Source organism: Chelonoidis abingdonii, chromosome 12 (genome assembly GCF_003597395.2).
Source record: "Chelonoidis abingdonii isolate Lonesome George chromosome 12, CheloAbing_2.0, whole genome shotgun sequence".
In the NCBI taxonomy this organism is placed as follows: domain Eukaryota; kingdom Metazoa; phylum Chordata; order Testudines; family Testudinidae; genus Chelonoidis; species Chelonoidis abingdonii.
The window spans coordinates 6,934,682-6,957,160 of NC_133780.1; the positions used below are offsets into that span (position 1 = coordinate 6,934,682).

General features: G+C 50.1%; 2 protein-coding genes across 2 annotated transcripts in view; both read left to right on the forward strand.

Moving 5' to 3' along the window:
• Positions 1 to 5,256: 5,256 nt before the first annotated feature.
• On the forward strand, positions 5,257 to 14,148 carry LOC116825938 (zinc finger protein RFP-like). Its single transcript, XM_075071631.1, is given in 8 exon segments — positions 5,257 to 5,798; positions 8,108 to 8,203; positions 8,775 to 9,005; positions 9,746 to 9,768; positions 10,501 to 10,616; positions 12,251 to 12,310; positions 13,567 to 13,950; positions 13,953 to 14,148. Coding segments are annotated over 8 exon segments (1,443 nt in total). The 5' UTR covers positions 5,257 to 5,381; the 3' UTR covers positions 14,069 to 14,148.
• A 7,226-nt stretch (positions 14,149 to 21,374) lies between these two features.
• LOC116825936 (butyrophilin subfamily 1 member A1-like) overlaps positions 21,375 to 22,479 on the forward strand; it is a 93,829-nt gene continuing 92,724 nt past the window's right edge. Inside the window, 1 exon segment of the mRNA XM_075071705.1 lies at positions 21,375 to 21,640. The gene's annotated coding sequence lies outside the window, so the exon portion shown is untranslated.

Genomic DNA, 22,479 nt, shown 5'->3' on the forward strand with positions numbered 1-22,479 from the left:
GGTGGGGGTGGCAGGGAAACAGTGTGAATCAATCAGGGTTTGGGGAGTTGGGGAGAAGCAGCAGCAGGGAGCGGTTTGTACAGATCTGTGGGATTAAATCTCACTGGGGTTTCCCAGCCAGAGCTCCTGCCACAGGGGTCCAGGTCACCTTCCCCTGTAACTACAGGACAGCTGGTAACCTGTAACTGTCACACATGGGGAAGAGGGGGAGATGGGTGCAGAATGACCAAAAAAATGTTATATAACCTTAAAAAAATCCACATTGTATCAGTCTTATGATTTTTTTTGTAAACTCTTGTGGTTTGGAGCACTGGGAGACAAAGGGACAGGGCAGGTTTAACCAGAGGGAATTAAAAGAAGGAAGAATAAAAATGTAAATTAAAATAAAAGAAGAGTAAAGGGAGAGTCTATCAGAAATGGTGGAAAAAAAGAAATGAGAAGAGTGAGAGTAAAATATCCCTGGCAGGGGAACGAGCCAGGTGACACTAAGAGGGGAAGGGATAAAATCGGGGGCAGTGAAGGGGGGGAATGGAGCAGCCATGGGGGATGATCTGGGACAGGGAGGGGAGGAGAGTGGGAGAGACACAGGAAAATAAACAGGGATCAGAAGTGAGGGTTAGAAAAACGAGTAGAAAAGGAGACTATGGAAAGAAAGGAAACATGAGAGGGACAGAGATTTATTACAAGTTCCTGAAAGCGACACTGTAACTCATTAATTCCCTGTATTAATTCCTGGATGACTGTCCTGTTGTTGTGCCATTAAGAAAACTGTTCTCAGTAGCTGGAAATCTCGAGAGTATTGATGGCCCTGGGCCCGGGTGTCTGTTCCCAGATCTGGGGTCAGACTGGACAAGTGGCCTGAGAGTCTTGGGGGAGGAGATCTCGGGTTAGCCCATCCCCTGTACAGCGCAGGAGCCCCAGCGCCAGCTCCCCTCACACCCGCTGCCATCTGCAGAGAGCCAGGAGTCTCGGAGACTGTGCAGGGAAACAGAAGCAGGAGCCACCAGGTTAAGAACAGGTGTGATGGCTGCTCTCTTGGCCAGCACACCCAGCACTGAACCAGGAACCCCTAGAGCTCTCTGTTTATCCCACACCCTGTCCACTGCAGGACCCCTAGTGCCAGCTCCCCTCACACCCGCTGCCCTCAGCCATTGGGCCCCAGTCCTCACCCAGGGGACAGGATCTTGGTCTCTGCACCCACCAGCAGCCAAGCTCCCCGCTTCTCACCTCCTTCTCCTTCCCAGTGTGCCACGTCCCCGGTCCTCACCCTCCATCCCAGTGCTTCCCGGGATGCAGCACTTACTGTTTGGCAGCACTTACAACTTTCTGGGAGGAAGCGGGAGGAGTGGGGATGGGGCATGCTCAGGGTAGGAGGCAGAGAAGAGGCAGGGCCGGGGTGGGTACTTGGGGGGAAGGAGTGGAATGGGGATGGGGCAAGGGCAGTGCAGAGGCGGGGCCAGGGGCAGTGTGGGGGGGGTCAAGCACCCACTGGGAAGAGGGGAAGTTGGCGCCTATGGCTGGTACTGACAAAAAGTGAGAAAATTGGTGCAGGCCTTGCTGGGTGTGATTGTGTTACAGGGTCACCTGCCCCACTAGGGCCCAGGCTGAGATCCCAGCACCACAGCCGGCTTTAGGCTGATTCCCCTGATTCTCCTGAATCGAGCCCCGCACCTAAGAGGGCCCCATGCCCAGCCAGAGCGCTGTAAGCCCCGCAGCCCCGCAACCTTGGCCAGAGCCCAGGAACCCCGCGGCCCTGCTCCCCCAGCTGGAGCGCCAGCCTGAGCACTGTAAGTCCCGTGGCCCCACTCCCCCGGCCACAGTATGGCAAGCCCCATAGCCTGGCTACCCCAGCCAGAGCGCAGCAAGCCCTGTGGTTCCCCTCCCCCGGCCAGAGCGCGGCAACCCAAAGTGCTGCTAAAGACTCAGAGCACCGTCCGGTGAGTACAAGCCCCACGAATCAGGCCCCGCACTTGCTAAAGCTGGCCCTGCCCAGCACATTCCACAGGCCCCTGAGCCGCCATCAGATGGACTTTCAGCCTCGGTCCATATGGTGGAGGGGGAGGAAATGGGTCATTGCCCTGGGAGAGCCTCTGGAGGAGGGAGGAGACTTACTTGCCCACAGCTCCAGTGGGCTGGTTTTTACTTTAGTTCCCTACCAGATCAGGGGCCAGGGCCGGCTCCATAGTTTTTGCTGCCCCAAGCAAAAAAAAAAAAGCCGCAATCGAGAACTCTTAAAGCCGCCACTTCATTCGTAGGCAGCAATTCAGCAGCAGCTCCTTTTCTCCAAAACAGACTGAGGGACCCGCTGCAGAATTGCTGCTGAAGAGCTGAACGTGCCGCCCCCTTCCAGGGGCCTCCCCAAGCACCTGCTTGCTGGGATGGTGCCTGGAGCCGGGCCTGTCAGGGACAGAGACTGTGCGTGAGGGAGAGATGTTTGTGTATTTGTTTCTCATCCCTTCCTCCACAGGGATCTTACTGGAAACAAGGGGTCCCTAGTGGAGAAGCCTGTTTAGGGAATGCAAACAGAACTAGGGGGGTGAGCCAAAAAGCAGAGCAGAGAAAGGGACTGGCTGTTCAGAGACAGCCTAAGCATTTTAAAGCAGGCCTGAAATATCATACACTTTCCCTCCTGTCCGCTTGCACTGCGGTCTATACACCCCATACTGAGCAGAGCTCTGTACAGGCAGGGGACCCTCTCCTGCCTGCAGGCAAGCAGCCTGACCATACTCCCATGTGGCTGCCTCAACTGCCCGTCACAGAGGCAGGCACCCAGAGCTGCAGCCAATAAGGGAAATGAGACCCAGGTACCATGTTGTTTCTAAGGATTCAGCGCAAAGGCACTGATGTGCACTGTTAGGCCCACTTAGATGCCAGGGCAAAAAATTGTCCTGACCAGAGGCTAACCAAAAAAAGCAAATCAGGATGTACTAGAGATACCCTAAAAGACTACATCAAGGACTGTCTATGCGTGTCCATCCATCTTTTTATCCTCTTCTCCCAGGATCCAGCTGCAGAGGAAAGGTTTGCCCAGTATTAAGGTGCTCACTTATATCAAGCAGATCCAGGTTCCATTCCCTGCTCTGTGTAAACTCAAACAAGTCACTTATTTTCTCTGGGGGCTTGACTACACTTGCATTTTATAGCACTCTAACTTGCTGGCTTAGGGGTGTAAAAAATCCCCCCCTTGAGCGCAGCAAGTCTGAGCGCTTTATAGAGCTAGTGTAGACAGGCTCCGAGCGCTGGGAGCCGCGCTCCCAGCACTCAGAGCTAATCCCCTCATGGGGTGGATTACCAGAGAGCTCTCTCAGCCCTTGCGCGCGACCACACTCGCACTTCAAAGAGCTGCCACGGGAGCAAACTTTCCTGATTTCACACTGACTCTTTTGCTAGCTGGTGTTTCTCTTAACGCCCCAGCTTCTGGAATCCTCTGATCACCTGACAAACTCTACTCTCACTTTAGCAAAGGGCAGTTTCTTGCTCTCAGGGCTGAGTAGAAAAGGTTGAGAATGGGACTAGGGTGAATCCTGGATGCTCAGAAACAAAGAAACAAAAAGGATAGAATGGAACTTTGTGGAAGAAAAAACCCTCATGTTTCCTTCAGCCAACTTCCTGGTTTTTGATTACATGGTGCTGGCAATACTGCCTTGGCAGTGATCAGTTCATGTTTTCTGGCTTGGCTTCTCCAGCAAAGTCTCTAAGGACCTAACCATTAAACTGAGCATTCTAATGTATCTCTTTAGTTCACCCCCAATCCAGGGGAGCTGTGCTCATTTGCTGTTTGGGTCCACAGCCCAGCTCCATACACATTCCCATACCTTGTCCTCTCTGTTTATTTCCCTTTCTATTAACTGTGCTGTTTTAGATAAATGACACTAAATGGCACTAAATTAGGGGGATTTCCAGGGTAGCACATAGAGATTTAAGGTCTGAGTTCTCAGTGGCACAGGACTGCCAAACTCAAACTTTTGAAAATCATTAGTCCAGAGCCCCAAAATGATGTGATTGCCTTATGAGACATACAAATAAACATGATAATAAATGTTGAGTTCTTTCGATTTGTCTTCTGGCTTCTCAGCCCTTCCAGCTGCACACACATCACATTTTAAGTTTTTCTGCGCAACCAAGAGAACCAGAAACTTGCTTTGTTTAGGAAATGGAAGCCAAGAGTCTCACTTCATCACATGCTTCCAGGAGCTGGGGCTTTAATAAACACACCAAATATCAGGCACAACCATGTTCTGAAGTGTCCCTAGCCTCTGTTGGCCAGAGGCTGGTTATGGGCACCAGGGGACAGATCACGTGATGATTCCGGGTTCTGTTCATTCCCTTTGGGGCACTTGGCTTTGGCTACTGTCAGAAGACAGGACACTGGGCTAGATGGAACATTGGTCTGACCCAGTGTGGCCATTCTTGTGTTCATGAGACTCATTATTAACTCATGAATGCTGGCAACACTGATTTACACAGAGCCAGAGCAGCCTTAGTGTATGTTAGAAACAGGCCTTTGAAAAATTGATTCCAACTTAACCACATTTTTGACCTGTGAATTGAATATCCCTGAACTTGGAAGGATTAGACTTTATCAGTAGATGTCTCTAAATACTGATTTCACTGGAGACACACAAACTGATAAAATATTTCCACTGATAATAAGTGAAATTTACAAATAGGCACAGTAAGAAAAATGCTGCTTGAGAACTTACTAGAGTTTGAGTTAAGGAGCTTGACCAAGTATATTTTGAGAGGTTATGGTGACAATTTGTGTTTTAAAAGTTATAAAGTTTTTATTTTTTCAATCTCCACATCTACTGTCATTAAATAATTATTGTCTGACTAAAATATTGTCTGACCTTCGCTGCATAATTTCCCACAACTGTGAACATTTAAATTGATCAAAATTGGCAACTGTGAAAGTTTAACTAGATAAACTATTTACCGAGATTAATCTTATATTAAATCAAATGAATTCTGCCAAGCCTAAATATCATTCCCTAGACACGCAGTTCTGTCAGCTCATCAGGACAGGCGGATGCTGAAGTCCATGTGAAGCCCAAGTGACCCTCCAAACCAGTCCAGGGGGCTGATTGCAGGATCAGAGCCTTACTGCTACATTTTACACAAAAACTTACGCCCAAATAAATTTGTTAGTCTCTAAGGTGCCACAAGAACTCCTCAGTTATTTTTGCTAATACAGACTAACGCTACCCCTCTGAAACCTGTCACCGGGTTAGAGTGTCACCAGCGAGCTGGGGCCAGCTCAGCAAAGAGCCTGAGTCTGTTCCAGGAAGGGAAACACCCAATTGCTGCTGCTGCTGCAGGCGGGGCATATTTCTGAGCTCAGGAAAGGGAAACTAACCTTGTTACACTGCCCAGAGGGAGCCATGGCCACAGACAACCCCGTGGAAAGTCTCCGGGAAGAAGCTACATGTCCCATCTGTCTGGAGTATTTTAAGGACCCTGTGATTATAGAGTGTGGGCACAATTTCTGCCGAGCCTGCATCGCCCAGTGCTGGGAGGGATCCGATACAGCCGCCTCCTGCCCTCAGTGCAGAGAAACTGTGCAACAGAGAAACCTCAGGCCCAACAGGCAGCTGGCAAACGTGGTAGAAATCGCCAAACGGCTGAATTTACAGGCAGCAAAAGAAGCAGGAGGAGAGAGGGTGTGTGGGGAACACAAGGAGACTCTGAAACTGTTCTGTGAAGAGGATCAAACTTCGATCTGTCTGGTTTGCCATCTGTCCCGGGCTCACAGAGCTCACAGGGTGGTCCCCTTAGAGGAGGCTGCCCAGGAGTACAAGGTAGGGAATCGCTGTCGAGTTTAATGGGTAATAACTTTGGATTTTAATGACAGGTTAATTTCGCTGACAGTTGCCTGTCACAGGTGTAACGCATCATTCAGCTCTGTAAAGCCTTCATGGTACAGGAGATGCCATAACAAAAGTAATGATCTGGCACTGGGGCAAATAAGGGAAAACTTAAGTCTTTAAAGATAACTGAAGTGGGAAACTTTTCTCTGAGGTCCTGAACCCTTTTCAAACCCAGCTTCCACTTGTGAAATGAGGGAACTTTTTATACAATGGAAGGTGTTAAGAATCAGTGAGGTTTACATCAGAAGAGCTGCAGGTGGATCTGTGTGACAGTGCTGCCTTCAGACTGGAGAAGGGGAAGTTACAAACGCTTGTTGCTCTTACTGATTTGTATCATAGAACATATTTTTAGTACCTATATTTGCCTCACAGTAGCCCTGGGCTCTGCACAAAACACAGCGAGGGACAATCCCTGCGCTGAGCAGTTTACAGTCAAGAGGGACAAGACAAACAAAGAGTGGGAAGGGAAACTGAGGCACAAAGCAGGGCAGTGAGTTACCCAGGGTCACGCAGCATGTCAGTGGCTGAGCTCAGCAGAGAAACCAGCTGTCGCTTGTCCCAGTTCAGGGCCCTAACCACTGTGCCATGCTGCCAGCTCAGCAACAACTCTCCCATGAAGAAGTTTGTCCATTAGGAGGGAGATTCCTTGATTAGATCGCAGGCCCAGCAGGGAGAGAAGGTTTCTCACTGGGATCCTGAACTCCTGTGCTGCTCCATGCGGGGTTACATGGGCAAGGACCAGCCACAGTGGCTCCATCAGTCCCAAATGAAGCCTTTTGAAATATCTCAGAATGCACTGCTTCTGGGATCTTTACTAGGGAATAGGACAAACCTTCCCAGAGGACATTGCCACTGAAAGGAGTTAGGGCAGCACTGGGGCAAACCCCAGCTGTTCTTTATACAAATCTGCATGTCTAATTCAGGTGGCCACAGATCCATCCCCAAAATACAAGACTTCCCCACACCTGCCTACTTGGGCATGGCCCCGTCTTTCTCCATGTGCCCCCACCTGCATCATTTTGCATAGAGGCGCCCCCTCCTCCCGCCAATGGTGTCCTCCTGCGTCCTCAGTCTCCTCCCAGGGCCAGATTTCCCATGGGGCATCATCATTCTAGGGGCACCTAAAAATTCAAAATTTCCTGCTCCTGGGTCCTGGCAGAGGGTGGGGCCAGCTAAGGGGGAGACAGCACCATGCAATCCTACTGGAGTGCTCCTCGCTTAGCCCAGTGGTGGACAGAGTCACCTTCCAGCAGGGCTGGTGAGTGTGCCCAGGGGGCAGGGTGTGGGAGAGGGGGTCTCTGGGAGGATTTGTGGAGGGGCTCTGGGCAGTGAGGGGGTCTGTGGGTGGAAGGGCGGTGGATGGCAGGGTACCTAAACATTAAATGTGGCGGTGCCCCTGATGCCCATGGCAAATAGGAGCTCCAAGCTATTGTGAACAGTGGGGGTACCCAACAGCTCCTGGCTGTTTTCGGGTGGCAGGGTGACCTCGCAGCTCTGGTCTGCCACTGAGCTGTGGGGGGCCACTGCAGCTCTAAGTCCCTGCGGGTGATGTGGGGGAGGAGATTGGAGCTGGAGCCCCCACAGCTGCCCAGCCACCAGGGGCAGTGGGAGGACACCGCATCATGGTGCACAAGATGCAAATCCGGCATGGTCTCCTCCTCCTCCCTCATTTTCCTGGACAAGGCCATGTCCAGTGCTGAGTCCCTACCGGACAGGGATAGTGCTCCACAACACTGGGACTGCGCAGCTTCCAACCAGACAAATGGCCTCCCAACGTCCTGTGGCGTTTGCCTTGGTACTTAGCCGAGTTCTGTCCAACCAGTGCAGTCCCAGGGACTTCAGGGATGAAATTCCAGCCTGTATTTAAACTCTGGTTGCTTCTGGGATTTGTATCACTTTCTTCAATAAACCTTTTCAAACACAGGTTTATTGATTCAACCCCATGTGACTCCAGTGCCCTGTTATGCTCTGTACCACTAATGAATTCACAAATACCAGCAAATCTTGGTTATAATTGAGATCTCTGTCTAATTACTAAAAAGACTGAATCTGAACAGGTAACGAGTCTGAATGTGAAACGTTCCCAGTCTCCATTAATGAGGTTTCATCTCCTTGGTGGTCCTGATGTCACAAAGCGATTAGAACCACAGTCATCTTGGGTTTTGGGTGGAAAAACACCCACTTCCAAGCACCTCTCAACTATCCAGATGAAACCTCTCAAATCATTTTTGTTTCTTCAGGAAAGAATCCAGGCCCATTTGAAGACTCTGAGGAAAGAGAGAGAAAAGGTGCTGGGACTGAAAGCGACTGAAGAGGCAAAAAGCCAGGAGTATCTGGTAGGTGCCTGTTGTTGTTAACCTGCAGGGACTGGCAGTGGGAGGTCTGTCTGGAGGAAGATTCCTCTGTAGCCTTGGTGAATGTGAGCTTGTATGTGTCTCCATGATCATGGATTGCTGGATTAGATCTATGTGCAGACAAGCCCCAAGCTTCCATTTCAGTGGATGAGTTAATGTCTAGCTCTTGTGGCTTTCACAAAATCCTCCCCAAGTGAACTGAATGTCTCTGTGAAGTGCTGTCCATTGTATCTGGTCATTTTGTTAAATGTTTGTTTCTCTTTTCTTCCCTGGCATCTCTGTCAGTGTAGTGCTGAGTCCTGCCTGCTGCTGCTCTGGGTGTGAATTTCCAGAGACCATAAATAACAGACGATGCTGACCATGACAGGCATGGAAACATCCCTTTCAGAGGGATACAGGGGCCAAAGGGGAAGGTGCAAGAGAATCCCCTGCCTAGTACACACAGGGTACAGTCAAATGTCAGAAATCTTTGGATTTTCAAGCTCAGCTCTCCATGAAAAGGCCCCAGGCTCCACCCATGTCCCTGACCAGCCCTTGCCCTATTTTCATACAGAAACAAACACAAACGGAGAGACAGAAGATTGTGTCTGAATTTCAGCGACTGCGGCAGTTCCTGGAAGAACAAGAGCGACTCCTGCTGGCCCAGCTGGAGAAGCTGGATGAGGAGATTGTGAGGATCCAGAATGAAAACGTCAGTAAACTCTCCAAGCAAATTTCCCATCTCGGTGAGCTGATCATGGAGATGGAGGGGAAGTGTCAGAAGCCAGCAAGTGAATTTCTGCAGGTGAGACTGAATGGGATAGCTCAGTGGTTTGAGCATTGGCCTACTAAGCCCAGGGTTGTGAGTTCAATCCTTGAGGGGGCCACTTACTGACCTAGGGCAAAATCAGTACTTGGTCCTGCTAGTGAAGGCAGGTAGCTGGACTTGATGACCTTTTGGGGTCCCTTCCAGCTCTATGAGATAGGAATATCTCCATATATATACATATAAGAAACAGAGGCGGGTGCTCCAGCATAGCCAGTTTTCCCTGTCCAGTGCTGGCTGCCCTGCTGATCAACTCCTCCCCCTCCCTGCTGTGATCAGCTGTTTCACTGTGTGAAGGGGAGGAGCAGGGAGGGATTGTGCTCAGGAGAGGTGGTGGAGTGGGAAGAGTTGGGCTGGGGGTTGGCATTGGGGGGGGTGGGGCATGGGTTGAACACCCCCAGGGACAACTGAAAACCAGCACCTGTCATTAGATTCCCCACACAGGGCAGGGAGGGCTCCTGAATCCTAAGCACTGGAGTCCAGCAGTTGGAGACCCTGGTGTAACTTGGTGTGTGCATTGCTAACAGGTGAATAATTATTATTATTCGCAAAGTCACAGACATAGAGATATGAGAGATGGAAAAGCCCCATTAGCTTACGGAATCCATGGCCCTGGGCCAGGGCAGGGCCTCTATTCCCCATATTTGGAAAATCCCTTCCCTGGAATCACGTGTGTGTCAGACTGGACTGAAATTCTTTTGTCTCTCTCTCTCCTCTAGGATATTAGAAGCACCTTGAGCAGGTACGTGTCTCTCTCTCACTCCCCCTCACACTTCACAACACTGGGAAAAAATTTGTTGATGCTATTAGCGCCACATCTCCCCAGGGCTCTACAGCAAAATGTGTGGGGAAGGTCACATGTTGGATACAAATCTCTCTGATCAACTTCATCCTGAGGGTCTCACCCTTGTAGAGAAAATTCTGGAATTCTCCATTCAGTGGGAAGGACTGACCTCAAGTATTTCCCAGAGATGTCACATCCCTGGGGGACTGGCTGCCTCAGGATAGTGGAGATGGAATATGGGCCTGTCACTGCTGGGACCCTGGTTACCATTCAGCCCAGGGCAGCAGTGGTCAAGAGTCTTTTCCACTTGAGGACTGTTTGAAGACTTGTGTGGAATGCGCTGGGGAGCGGGGAGTTGGTGTCTCAGTCTAGTTCCTGGAGGACAGATTTCTACAGCACTTCACCTGGGAACTTCCTGTCCCTTAGACCATGGAGGCCAAGGTGTGAATTGGCCATGGAGACTGAATTCCCCTTTTGTCCCCAGAACTGGTCTCTCCAGACCAGAGTTGAAGAATATTAATAAGTCTTTGAAGAGAAGGTTGTATGGCCATGGGCTGTGTTGCACCTGATCTGAGGCTGGGAGAAGTTGAGGAATTCTAACTCCAGACCCATTAGAGCAGTGACCCCCTAACCAGAACTTACAATGAGTCACACAGTGAAATGTAATCACCTGAAATTGTTTCTCTCCAGGTGTGAGAAGGGGAAGTTCCAGCAGCCAGAGGAGATTTCTCCTGAACTGGAAGAGCGAGTCAGTGATTTCTCCCAGAAAACGATTGTGCTATTGGAGATTCTGGGGAAGTTCAAAGGTACCTAGAAGGGATCTAGGAATAGAAATTGGGATGAGCCTCTGAGACTGAGGGAGGAGAGTGTCTCTGGCCAATTGATTCACAATTAAGTGATGCTTCTACTTAATTGTTGGGTGAGAATGTCACGCACTTGGGGTCCAAGTCACTCAAGTTGATTAATTCAACCCTTTTTTTCTACCAAAAATATGTCTTGCCATAACAATTACTATTAAAGAAAGAAATGACTCGGACTCATAGACTTTAAGGTCAAAAGGGACCATAATGATCATCCAGTCTGACCTCCTGCACATTGCAAGCCATAGAACCTCCCCCACCCACTCCTGTAATAGACTCCTAACCTCTGGCTGAGTTACTGGAGTCCTCAAATCATGATTTAAAGATTTCAGGTTACAGAGAATCCACCACTGACCGAGTTTAAATCTGCAAGTGACCCGTGCCCCACACCGCAAAGGAAGGCAGAAATCCCCCAGGCTCTCTGCCAATCTGATTTGGGGGAAAATTCCTTCTCAATTCCAGTTGAATACCGAGCATTTTGGCAACACCCAACAGCCAGACATGTGGCAAAGAACTCACTACAGCTCAGAGCCCTCCCTGTCTACTACCCCACCACCAGCAATGGGGCACATTTCTCAAAGGTGGACCCAGCCCATCACTGTGCTCAGGTCCCATATGCAACTAGTCTGGGCCAAATAGGCCATAGGGAAGGAGAAAGCCCTTCCCCCATGGGGAGGGATTCCTCCAGCACAGGAGTCTCTTGTGCCTCCTGCCAGCAGCTGCAGCCATAAGGCGTGTTCCTAAGAGGACTGGGAATGGGGTGGGGTTGGTGAGGGTGGGTGGAAGAGGGAGGCGGGTGGATGAGAGACAGAGGGCTGTGGGCCATGTAAACCTGGGCCTCTGGTACTCTGCATGCCAGGAAAGACACACGGGGGCCATTGTTACAGGGATGTAACTCCGTCTGGCTTCAGAACTTCCTCAGCCTGTGCCAAAGTCTGCACCGGCCCCTGCAGCCACTGAACAGCAGAGTCACAAATGGCCCCTCCCTGCTCTCCTTTTGCTGGTACAGGGATAAATCTGTCCCATTATCTCAACCTTCCCCCACCTCAATTTCCACATTTATAAAATGATTTTACTTTTATTTCTGTTTCTGCCTGTGGAGGACAAGGCCCCATCGTGCTGCTCTCTGTAGAGACACAATTACTCACAATTAGAGCCAGGATTTCACAAACTGTCAACATCCCATTAGTGTCAAAGGGACCAACTGGGTAAAGTTACTTTTATGCCAAAGTCTTTGCAGGTTCTGGGTCTAGGTTACGACAAAAGGCAGTAAGTGACTGAGACAAACCAACTGGAGTCTGAAGGGAGGGAGGGGATGAGGAGGGGAAAAGTAAATCTCACTTACAGATTGTCTGTCCTGGGATGATTGTGAGGCTGCAGGGATGTTGGTTCCATTGCTGGGAGATGCCTGAATGAGAGCGGAAAGAGACAGTTTCAGACCTTTTTATATTAAACATCTGAGTGTTTCTTGGTGTCTTTCTCTGTCATAATTAAAAGACAGTTCTAGGAGTTGAAAGTGGGAACAATGTTATAAATATGAAAGCCTGAAATCTCGCCTCCTTTCTCCTTCCCCCCTCCAGACACTCTGCCGCCTGCATCAGAGACAAAAAGAGGAGGATCCCTAGGAACATTCAGACAGGGTGAGATTGCAGCTGGAGATTGTCTTTCAATTATCAGAAAATGTCTTCATGAGATTGTAGCTAAAGTTACCAACCAAACCAATATCGACCAGGACACACACAACCTTAAAAACAATACATTGAACAGTGAGGAGCTCCCACGCTGAAGTCACACAAACACTCCTGACACCAACCTTAGTGCTGAGTTCATGCCCACGCTGCTGAACAGAAACACTCTCCCTGAGCAGCCTGTGAACAGAGCTCTCTGCCCTGAGGGCTGACACATCGCTCTGCTTTACCCTAGTGCAGGGGTCTCCCCATCGCTCTTCTCCAACACCCTGCCTTTCCTCTGGGCAGGGCTGGGCTCTCCCACTGGAGCTGCTCCCTGCTTCCTGGATTGGGGAGATGCTCTCCCTGTGAGGCTGTCAGCTCCTCCCTTCTCTCTAGGTTGGAGATGGGGCTACTCCACCTAATGTCCCTTCCTACTCTCTGATGTTAAGCAGTTCTTCCCCAGTGCTGCACCTTCCTCTCTGTTCCCTGGCCTGGAAATGGAGGCAGGGCCATTCCTACCCACACACAAAGTACGTAGCTGCATAGGGCACTAGGATATTTGCAGCACAAAATTTCCTGGTGCCTAGGCAGCTGAGTTCTGCTCCAGCCCCTGCTCTGCCCCCATCCTGCCTCTTCCCCATGACCCCCAGTCCTGCTCCACCCCAGCACCACCACTCCACCCCTTCCCCAAAGCCTCCACCCTGCTCTGCCCCCACCCCGCCCCTTCCCTCTCTTGCTCCGCCCCAGCCTTGTCCCCACTCTCCTGAGAACTACTGCAGGGTTGGGCCTGCACTCACGTGCCACCAGTGCTGGGGGGCAGTTCTCCCCCGCTGCAAAAGCCAGCCCCCGCCCTGCAGAAGCCTGGGTCCCCACCATCCATGGCAATGGTGAGTGGAGGCTGCATTCAGGGGAGGGAGCTTCCCTCTGGGGTTCAAAGCTGGTACCTGCCTCCTCTGCTCTCACTAAAACCTTCCTGGCTGTGTCTCTGATGCTGGGAATGGAGCAGCCCCAGCAGGCACATGAAAAACTAGTGAAGTGGGTCCCATTACACAGACTGAGGAACTGCAGTGACATCCCTGCTCAGTCTCAGGTGCCCAGGACAGAGGCAGCGACCTGGGATCCAGGCCTGTCCCAGCCTGAACTGGGCTGCTGGGCAGTGTGAGAAATGGTCCCAGCCTCCCCCAGGGCCGAGCTCTGCCCCTAATGCTCTGATTCTCTCTCCCCAGCGCATGTGACTCTGGATCCAGACACGGCTCATCCCAACCTCGTCCTGTCTGAGGATCGGAAAAGTGTGAGATGGGAAGATACAGAGCAGGATCTGCCTGACAACCCTGAGAGATTTGACTATTGGGAATGTGTGCTGGGCTGTGAGGGATTCACCTCGGGGAGACATTGCTGGGAGGTGGAGGTGGGGGGTGAGGAAGGTTGGGCTGTGGGGGTGGCCAGAGAGTCTGTGGGGAGGAAGGGAGGGATCAGCCATAGCCCTGAGGGCGGGATCTGGGCTGTGGAGCGATGGGGGGGTCAGTTCCGGGCTCTCACCTCCCCTGAGACCCCCCTGCCCCTGAGCCGGGTCCCCAGCAGGATCCGGGTTTGTTTGGACTGTGACCGGGGGTCGATGCTGGTGACGAGGCCCCGATCTTCACTTTCCCGCCGGGCTCCATCCCTGGGGGGAGAATCCGACCCTGGTTCTGGGTGTGGCCGGGATCCCGGCTCCGACTGTGTCCCTGAGACACACGGCAGAGGGGGGAACTGGAAATCAGCCTCTCTAGCCTCATGGTCCTCAGTCTTTATGACCTTGGAGGACTCCCATCTACGCAGCCTCTTTCTCCTCATCTCTTTGGCTGCTGGAAGCACCTCCCCCGCCCTCTCTGCAGCCTCAGGGATGGAGGGAGGAGGGGGAAGACCCCTGGGCTGCAGGAGGGGCCCTGAGGAGCAGAGGTGGGGGCTGGGCAGGGGGTAGCACTAACAGCCGGGCAGGGCACAGGCGGAGGTGGGGGTGGCAGGGACACAGCATTGATCAATCAGGTTTTGGGGGGCTGGGGAGAAGCAGCATCAAGGAGCGGTTTGTACAGATCTGTGGGATTAGATCTCCTTGGGGTCTCCCAGCCAGAGCTCCTGCCACAGGGTCTCAAGTCTCCTTCCCCTGTAACTACAGGACAGCTGGTAACCCTGTAATTGTCACAAAAAGGCTGTAAGGGAGGGATGAGTTCAGATTGACCAAAAAACATTATATAACCTTAAAAAAATCATCATTGTGTCATTCTCTTGATTTTCTTTTAAACTTCTGAGGTTGCAGCACTGGGAGAGGCAGGGACAGGGCAGGTTTAACAAGAGGGATTTAGAAGCAAGAAGAAAAATGTGAATGAAAATAAAACAAGAATAAAGGGAGAGTCAATGAGAAATGGTGGAGAACAGAAATGAGAAGAGTGACAGGAAAATATCCCTGCCAGGGGAACTAGCCTGGGGCAGCAAGAGGGGAAGGGATAAAATCAGGGGAAAGATGGGAGCAGCCATGAGGGATGATCTGTAACAGGGAGGGGAGGAGAGTGGGAGAGAGACAGGAAATTAAACAGGGATCAGAAGTAAGGGTTAGAAAAAAGGGGAGAAAAGGACAGTATGAAAGGAAAGGGAACATGAGAGGGACAGAGATTTATTACCAGTTCCTGAAAGCGACACTGTAACTCGTTAACTCCCTCTATTAATTCCGGGACGATTGTCCTGTTGTTGTGCCATTAAGAAAACTGTTCTCAGTGGCTGGGGAATCTCCTTTCCATGCTGTGGTTATTAAGGCTCCTTCTCAGCTCTCTTTACTTACCACCTTTAATTACTTACTGTAAATAAAACATTACAAAACTCATGTCAATCAAGAATTGCTCAGCTCTGTTCTGTGGAGAGGAGGCTAATTGCACAGGGTGCGATCCATGACTTGGTGTTGCAGTGCTGAGCATCACAGGGCTTAATTTGTAGGCAACTAGAAAATCACAGTCTGCAACTCTGCAAAGCTGAGTCAGGTGCCTGAACGCCCTATACAATGCATGGGCATCACAGGCACCTTACAGCACGATTCACAAAAGCCAGCTCACTAGGCGAAGAGCCTGATTTAGGGTGTACTGATAATATTAATTTAATTTATCAAATTTATTTTCCTATTTTATTTAATTTTAATTAATCATATTAATGATAAATAATTACCAATATTGATGATAATTAATTATTAATATTAATAGTATGGGGTTTAGGCTCGCCAGTTTGTTTGATTAGAAAATAAAAGTTCTTGTCCCGAATCAGGCTCCACAGAATTTAGAAAGGACCTCAGGGATATGACAGGAAGCTCACACTGAGACAGATGTAACCTTAAAGATTTTTTATTAAAATCAGTAATAGTAAGTAAATGGTAAAATACCCAGAGTTACAAAGTTGCAATTGCATTACTGCTATTCAAAAGATACATATGATGATACAGTATTATATGCAACAAAGCTTTGGTTAATATACTCACACCCTTCCTTGATAACCTGGTGGTAAGAGACACAGGACCAGCCTTATGGTTCAGGTTTCTCGATTCTTGAGTGAGGGATGCAGTGCTTAGAAAGCTAATGCTACTTAGGGTTTACTTAATGAACTTAAACTTAAAAGCAAAACCTAATAAACAATACTTAGAATAAAACTTAGGGAAACGTGAAACCCAATGCCTGATGGGGCAAAAAACATCTTTGTGCGTGGTTCTGGGTACAGCCTCCCCTCTCCCTCCATGAAAGCAACGGCAGACAATCACTTTGTGCCTTTTTTACTGGGTGAATTGTGCGGACACCATGCCACAACAAGCATGGAGCCCGCTCAGCTCAAGACAGCAATCATGGACGTTGTGAACACCTCGTGCATTCTCGTGCAGTCTGTGCCGAACCAGGACCTGGAAAACCAGGCGAGGAGGAGACAGCTACGGCAGGGCGGCAACGAGAGTGATGAGGACATGGATACAGAATTCTCTCAAACCACGGGCCACGGCTCTTTGGAGATCATGTTGTTAATGGGGTAGGTTATAGCTGTGGAACGCTGATTCTGGGCCCGGGAAACAAGCAGAGACTAGTGGGACCACATAGTGTTGCCGATGTGGGATGATTCCCAGTGTCTGAAAAACTTTTGCCTGCATAAGGGCACTTTCATGGAACTTTGTGACTTGCTTTCCCCTGCCCTGAAACGCCATAATACCAAGATGAGAGCAGCCCTCACAGTTGATAAGCAAGTGGCGATAGCCCTGTGGAAGCTTGCAATGCCAGACAGCTACCGATCAGTCAGGAATCAATTTGGAGTGGGCAAATCTACTGTGGGGGCTGCTGTGATGCAAGTATCCAAAGCAATCGCTGAGCTACTGCTACCAAAGACAGTGACTCTGGGAAATGTGCAGGTCATAGTGGATGGCTTTGCTGCAATGGGATTCCCTAACTGTGGTGGGGTGATAGATGGAACACATATCCTTATCTTAGCACTGGAGCACCAGGGCACCCAGTACATAAACCGCCAGGGGTACTTTTCAATGGTGCTGCAAGCACTGGTGGATCACAAGGGACGTTTCACCAACATCAACGTGGGATGGCCGGGAAGGGTTCATGACGCTCACGTCTTCAGGAACACTACTCTGTTTAAACGGCTGCAGCAAGGGATTTACTTCTCAGACCAGAAAATAACCATTGGGGATGTTGAGATGCCTGTAGTTATCATTGGGGACCCAGCCTTAATGCCATGACTCATGAAGCTATACACAGGCAGTCTGGACAGTAGTCAGGAACTGTTCAACTACAGACTGAGCAAGTGCAGAATGGTGGTACAATGTGCCTTTGGACATTTAAAGGGTCACTGGTGCACATTACTGACTCGCTCAGACCTCAGCCAAACCAATATTCCCAGTGTTATTGCTGCTTACTGTGTGCTCCACAATCTCTGTGAGAGTAAAGGGGAGACCTTTATGGCGGGGTGGGAGGTTGAGGCAAATCGCCTGGCCACTGATTACGTGCAGCCAGACACCAGGGCGATTAGCATTGTACACTAGCAGGGCCAGCTCCAGACACCAGCCTACCAAGCATGTGCTTGGGACGGCACCTTGGGACAGGGTGGCACTCAGGGTTTGTTTTTGTTTTTTTTTTTGGTTCGGCCGGTGCGACGCTGTGGGGAGGCCGGGGCACTGTGCTTGGGGTGGTGGGGACTGGGCGCGCGGCGCTCGCTGGGGTGGCTTCACCCACACGGTGCTGGGAGGTGGACTTAGGCGGCGCCAAAGGACACTCGGGGTGCCGGACTTGGACGCGCGGTTGTGACGCCGATATCGAACGTCCGGGTTGTGACTTGGACAGCGCAGTGCGTATGCTCGGAGGGAGCTGGTGACTGGGCGACAGGACATTCAGGGGCGGGGACTTGGGGTGACACGATGCTCGGAGGGGGCGGCACTGGGCATATGTGATGCTTGGGGGTGGGCATTGGATTGCTGTGAGCATGCGGGGGCGGGACTTGGGCGGCGCGATGCTCGGGGGGCAGACTTTGGGCGGCACAATGCTCGGGGGGCGCGCTCTTTGTTTTCACTTGGAGCGCAAAAATGTTAGAGCCGGCGCTGCACACCAGGAGCGGTGCGCATCCAAAAAAGCTCCTTGAAAACCAGTTTTCATGAACTGGCCAGGTCTACGGTGTGAAAGTTCTGTTTGTTCTCCTTGATGAATCCCACCCCCTTGATTGGACTCTATTCCTGTAAGCAACCCACCCTCCCCCCTTCCGATCACAGCCTTGCTTCTCTAATGGAATTTAATAGTCACTCATATTTAATAATCATGTTATCTTTAATAATTGATGAAAACTATTGGAAAGAAACTGAACAAGTAAGCCCGAGTGGGTTTGGGCAGGAGCGTAGAGGAAGAAAAGGCCTAGTGGCATTAGCCAAGTTTCTAAGTGCAGGGGAGCACGACATATAAAATAAGCCCTATCCCTTTGGCTCTCCTCGGACCTCCATCGCCCCCATTTGCTCATCCCACGTGTGCTGCCTTGTGTACCCCTCCTTCCCTCCTAGCGTGGCTCCTCGGCCACTGCTGCTAGCCACGGTATTACCCCCCCCCACCCCCCCCCCGACACCCTGCTCATTGGGTCCGCACTTACCAGGCTGACCAGGTGCCTCTGATGAGCTACCTCCTCCTCCCCCACAGCGCCAGGGTGCCCAGTTCCTGCTGGTTTCCACTGAAGCCAGTGTGACCTAGGAGCCAGCTCCCCTCGGGGAACAGAGACCAAGCCCCACCCGCATGCCAGGGGCAGAATGCAGCGCCCCGCATGCCGCCCATTTAAAAGGGCGGCAAACAACACCGAAGTGCATCTTTACCTTGAGGTGCCCATGCTCCGGCCATCCAGGGCTGGCAGGAGAACGGGAACGGGAAGGTGCAGGAGGCAGTTGCAGCTAATCCTCTGTTTGTGGCCAGGCTTCCTGCAGCAGCCGTGTGGAGTGCGTTTGCCCCACGTGGCAGTGCGCAGCCCTCCTGGCCAGACGCGGGCAGCTGCACTGGAGTCCTGCAACGCGCAGCTCTGGCTGCACCTGTGGAGAGGAGCTGGGAGGGAGACTCTCCGCTTGCACACCCCCACCCGTGTGCGCACATTAGTGCTGCCGGGGAGAGGGTGAGGAGGCTGGAGCCCTGCACTCCCTCGCCCACCCACCACAGTGGTCACTGCAGCCCTCGCTGCTTGTGGCCCCTGCACCCGTGAACTAGCCTGTACCTCCCCCTGCGGGTGGCGCTGCTCAGGGGGCACTTTGCATCCCACCGCCTGGAGAGCTGGAGCAGCAGCAGCACCTGTGCCAGGGCAGCGGCAATGCCTCCTCCCATCCCTCACTTTCTTCTCCCGCGCTCTGAGCCAGGAACCCTGCTGCAGCCCCTCCATGCCGCAAAGCCGGCGGCACTCTGCCTAGTGCCGGAATGTCTTGAGCTGCCGCCACAGCAGCTTCCCCCCTCCCACTGCCACACCATGCAGGGACCCAGAGCTCTGGCAGCTCCCAAACACCCCATTCAGGTGCCGCTTTTGAAAAATGTGCTGAGGGGAAGCAGCTGCTTCCTCTGCACCCAGCTAGCAATGCTACTGAGTCCCACCAGTCTACGCTTGTTTCCCAGGCCCAGAATCAGCATTCCACAGCATGAACCTGCCCCATTAACACCATTATGTCCACATTGCCAGGGCCCACGCTTTGAGAGAAGTCTGTGTCCATGTCCTCATCACTCTCATCGCTGCGCTGCCATTGCCTCCTCGCCTGGTTTTTCAACTTCTGGTTCTGCATAAACTGCACGATAATGCAGAGGTGTTTACAATGCTTATAACTGCTGCGGTGAGTTGAGGAGGCTCCATGCTTGCCTTGCTATGACATCTGTGTGGAAAAAAAGGTGTGAAACAATTATCTGTAATTGTTGTCACGAAGGGAGGGGCAACTGATGACTGTAGCTATCCCACAATTCCCTCACTCTGTGACAAACATTTGAATTCTGAGTTGAGCTTCCAATGCCTGAAGGGTCAAAAACATTGTTGCGGGTGGTTCTGGGTACATGTCAACAGGCCTCCCCCTCCCCTCCATGAAAGCAATAGAGAAAAAATTGTTTCTTGCCTTTTTTTTCACTGTCACCATATGTGTACTGGATGCTGCTGGCAGATGCGGTACTGTAGCATCCCCTTGCCTTTGGCAGATGGTGCAGTTTGACTGGTAACTGTCTTGCTAACTTGCAAATGCAGGGGGATGCTGCTGTGTAGTGCTGCAGCACCATGTCTGCCAGCAGCGTCCAGTAGACATATGGTGACAGTGAAAAAAGGCAAGAAATAATTTTTTTGCTGTTGCTTTCATGGGGGGGTGGAAGGGGCTGACAACATGTACCCAGAACCACCCATGACAATGTTATTGCTCTGTCAGGCATTGGGAGTGCAACCCAGAATTCCAGGGGGGGTGGAGATGGTGGGAACTGTGGGATAGCTACCCACAGTGCAACACTCTGAAAGTCAAGGTTAGTCTTGGTACTATGGATGCACTCCACTGACTTAGTGAGCTTAGTGGGGACACACACAATTGACTGTGTAAAATTGCTTCCTAAAAATTGACTTCTATAAATTTGACCTAATTTTGTAGTGTAGACATAGCCTTAGTCTGACCCACACTCATCCCAGTGGGAAAGTACCAGGTTAAGATGTTGTCCAGTGACAGGTAACAGGATCACCTGACCCTGCAGTGTCAAAGGAGTCTCCCAGGAAACTTCTCGGGAAGGAGGGAGATTAGTATCTTCACAGCTCTATTGTTCCAAGTTGAGTGCATACTGTCTAGTGAGCATTCCCCAGGTGCAAACACAGTTGTAATTGCTGCATAGTCAATATCTCTAACTGTCTATACAGAATTAACACATGCATACAGATAGGATAATCATATTCAGTAACTATATTCAGAACCTTTCCAATGGCATCTTACCTGACCCATATTGCATAACATATTTTAGTTACACCATAATCATATAATAATAATATGAAGAATATGGTTTGCAGTGTCACAATTAGTATTTCCAACCTATCACTTATTCCGGGATAGAACTTTGTTTGGTGTCCAGTAAGAAATCAGGATTCCTTAATCCTATTCTCTAATTTCTCTTTTCAGCCTCAGACTGAGTCTTGTCCATACAAATGGTCAGAGCGTCAGTCTTCTGATGTTACAGTCATAAAAAAAGGAGGTTCACCCTAAATTCCAGTTTAGCACTGCAAAGGTATTATTAATGTCATTTCTAACTATCCACAGGGGAATTTTAATTCTGGTGACATCATGTAAAAAATTATTATTATTTGTGACATTTACTACAGTTCACACAAATGCAAGAACAAGTATCTTCAAAATCACTCCTGTATTCAGGGCATTTGGAGTGCTGGAATATTTGAATCTTCTGGTACTGACAGTTCTACCTCAGCAGCCATGTGGCTGTTTCTTTAAGAGGAGATTCTAAAATTACACACAGCGTTTGCAATTACGCTGTGTCCAAAAACCCCTGTTACTTTCACTTTCAAACTCAGTAAATGCTGCAAGAGGAAAGCACTTTTATCAGTGTGGAACAACAGGATTCTTTAAAAAATAATAATAATAAAACTGGCTAGAAAAGGCTCTGATCAAACTGCAGCTATTTTATATCCAGAAGTAGTAGCTGGGGATCTTGAGAAAATGAAATAACTGATATTTTAAGGACTGTCTGGACAAAGCATGAGGATTTCAGAAGCACAGACCGCACCCTAAACACCATGAAACGTCTCAGAAGGATCAATCAGGTAGGTGAACTCTGGCTGCTTGACTTTAGAATATTCAGGGCTTTTTCTTGGACAGATCGTTATTAACACAAAGACTTGATAATCCCATGAGAATTTGTTTTGCTCTTTATGGAAACAGTACCTCATATATACATTCAAAATACGTACCCTCAAACTGCATTTCAGATCAGTTTCCTAGCACTGCTGGATTTTTACAGTGCATTCAGGAAGTAATTTGTTTCCTCTGTTACTGTGTTTCACTCAAGAACCCTGGTCCCAATCCAGTTTTTAGTGATGTTAAAGGGAGATTTGTAACAAAGGAACTTCCTGTATTTAGACTATAGGAAGAAACATAGAGCTGCAAACTCAACTGCAATCAGTATAGTTTCCTGGCCTCCATGTTGTCAGTAGTTTTCGACCTGACTCTGGGGCTGAGTTCTTTTGCTTCTGATACTTTAAAGGAAAAAAGGTCCAGTTTTGTCCAGAATCAAAGAAAACAAATTACAGCCTTTATTGATTTTGAGCTCAGTGGGAATTAAGCATGTGCCTAAAATGAAGCACCCTTTGAAATGTATTGCTGAATATCTTGGTATTGGTCTTCTGCATGCATGTCAAGTGATCCACAACAACCACTGAGTGATCAGTTTGTACACACTGCATTGTTATCCTGTGATATATTAATGTTGCCTCCTATCTTTGTGGCCACAGAGCTGTAGAAGGGTGGCCAGCAGGGGTGATTTCTATGGTCCTGAGTTTAGGGAAGATTTGATGGCATAATGGCAAAACAGGCCCATGTAACAAACTGTGAGACAGGTTATTCCCAGTGTGAAAAGCCATCAGTGGGGAGAATTCAGGAGGGT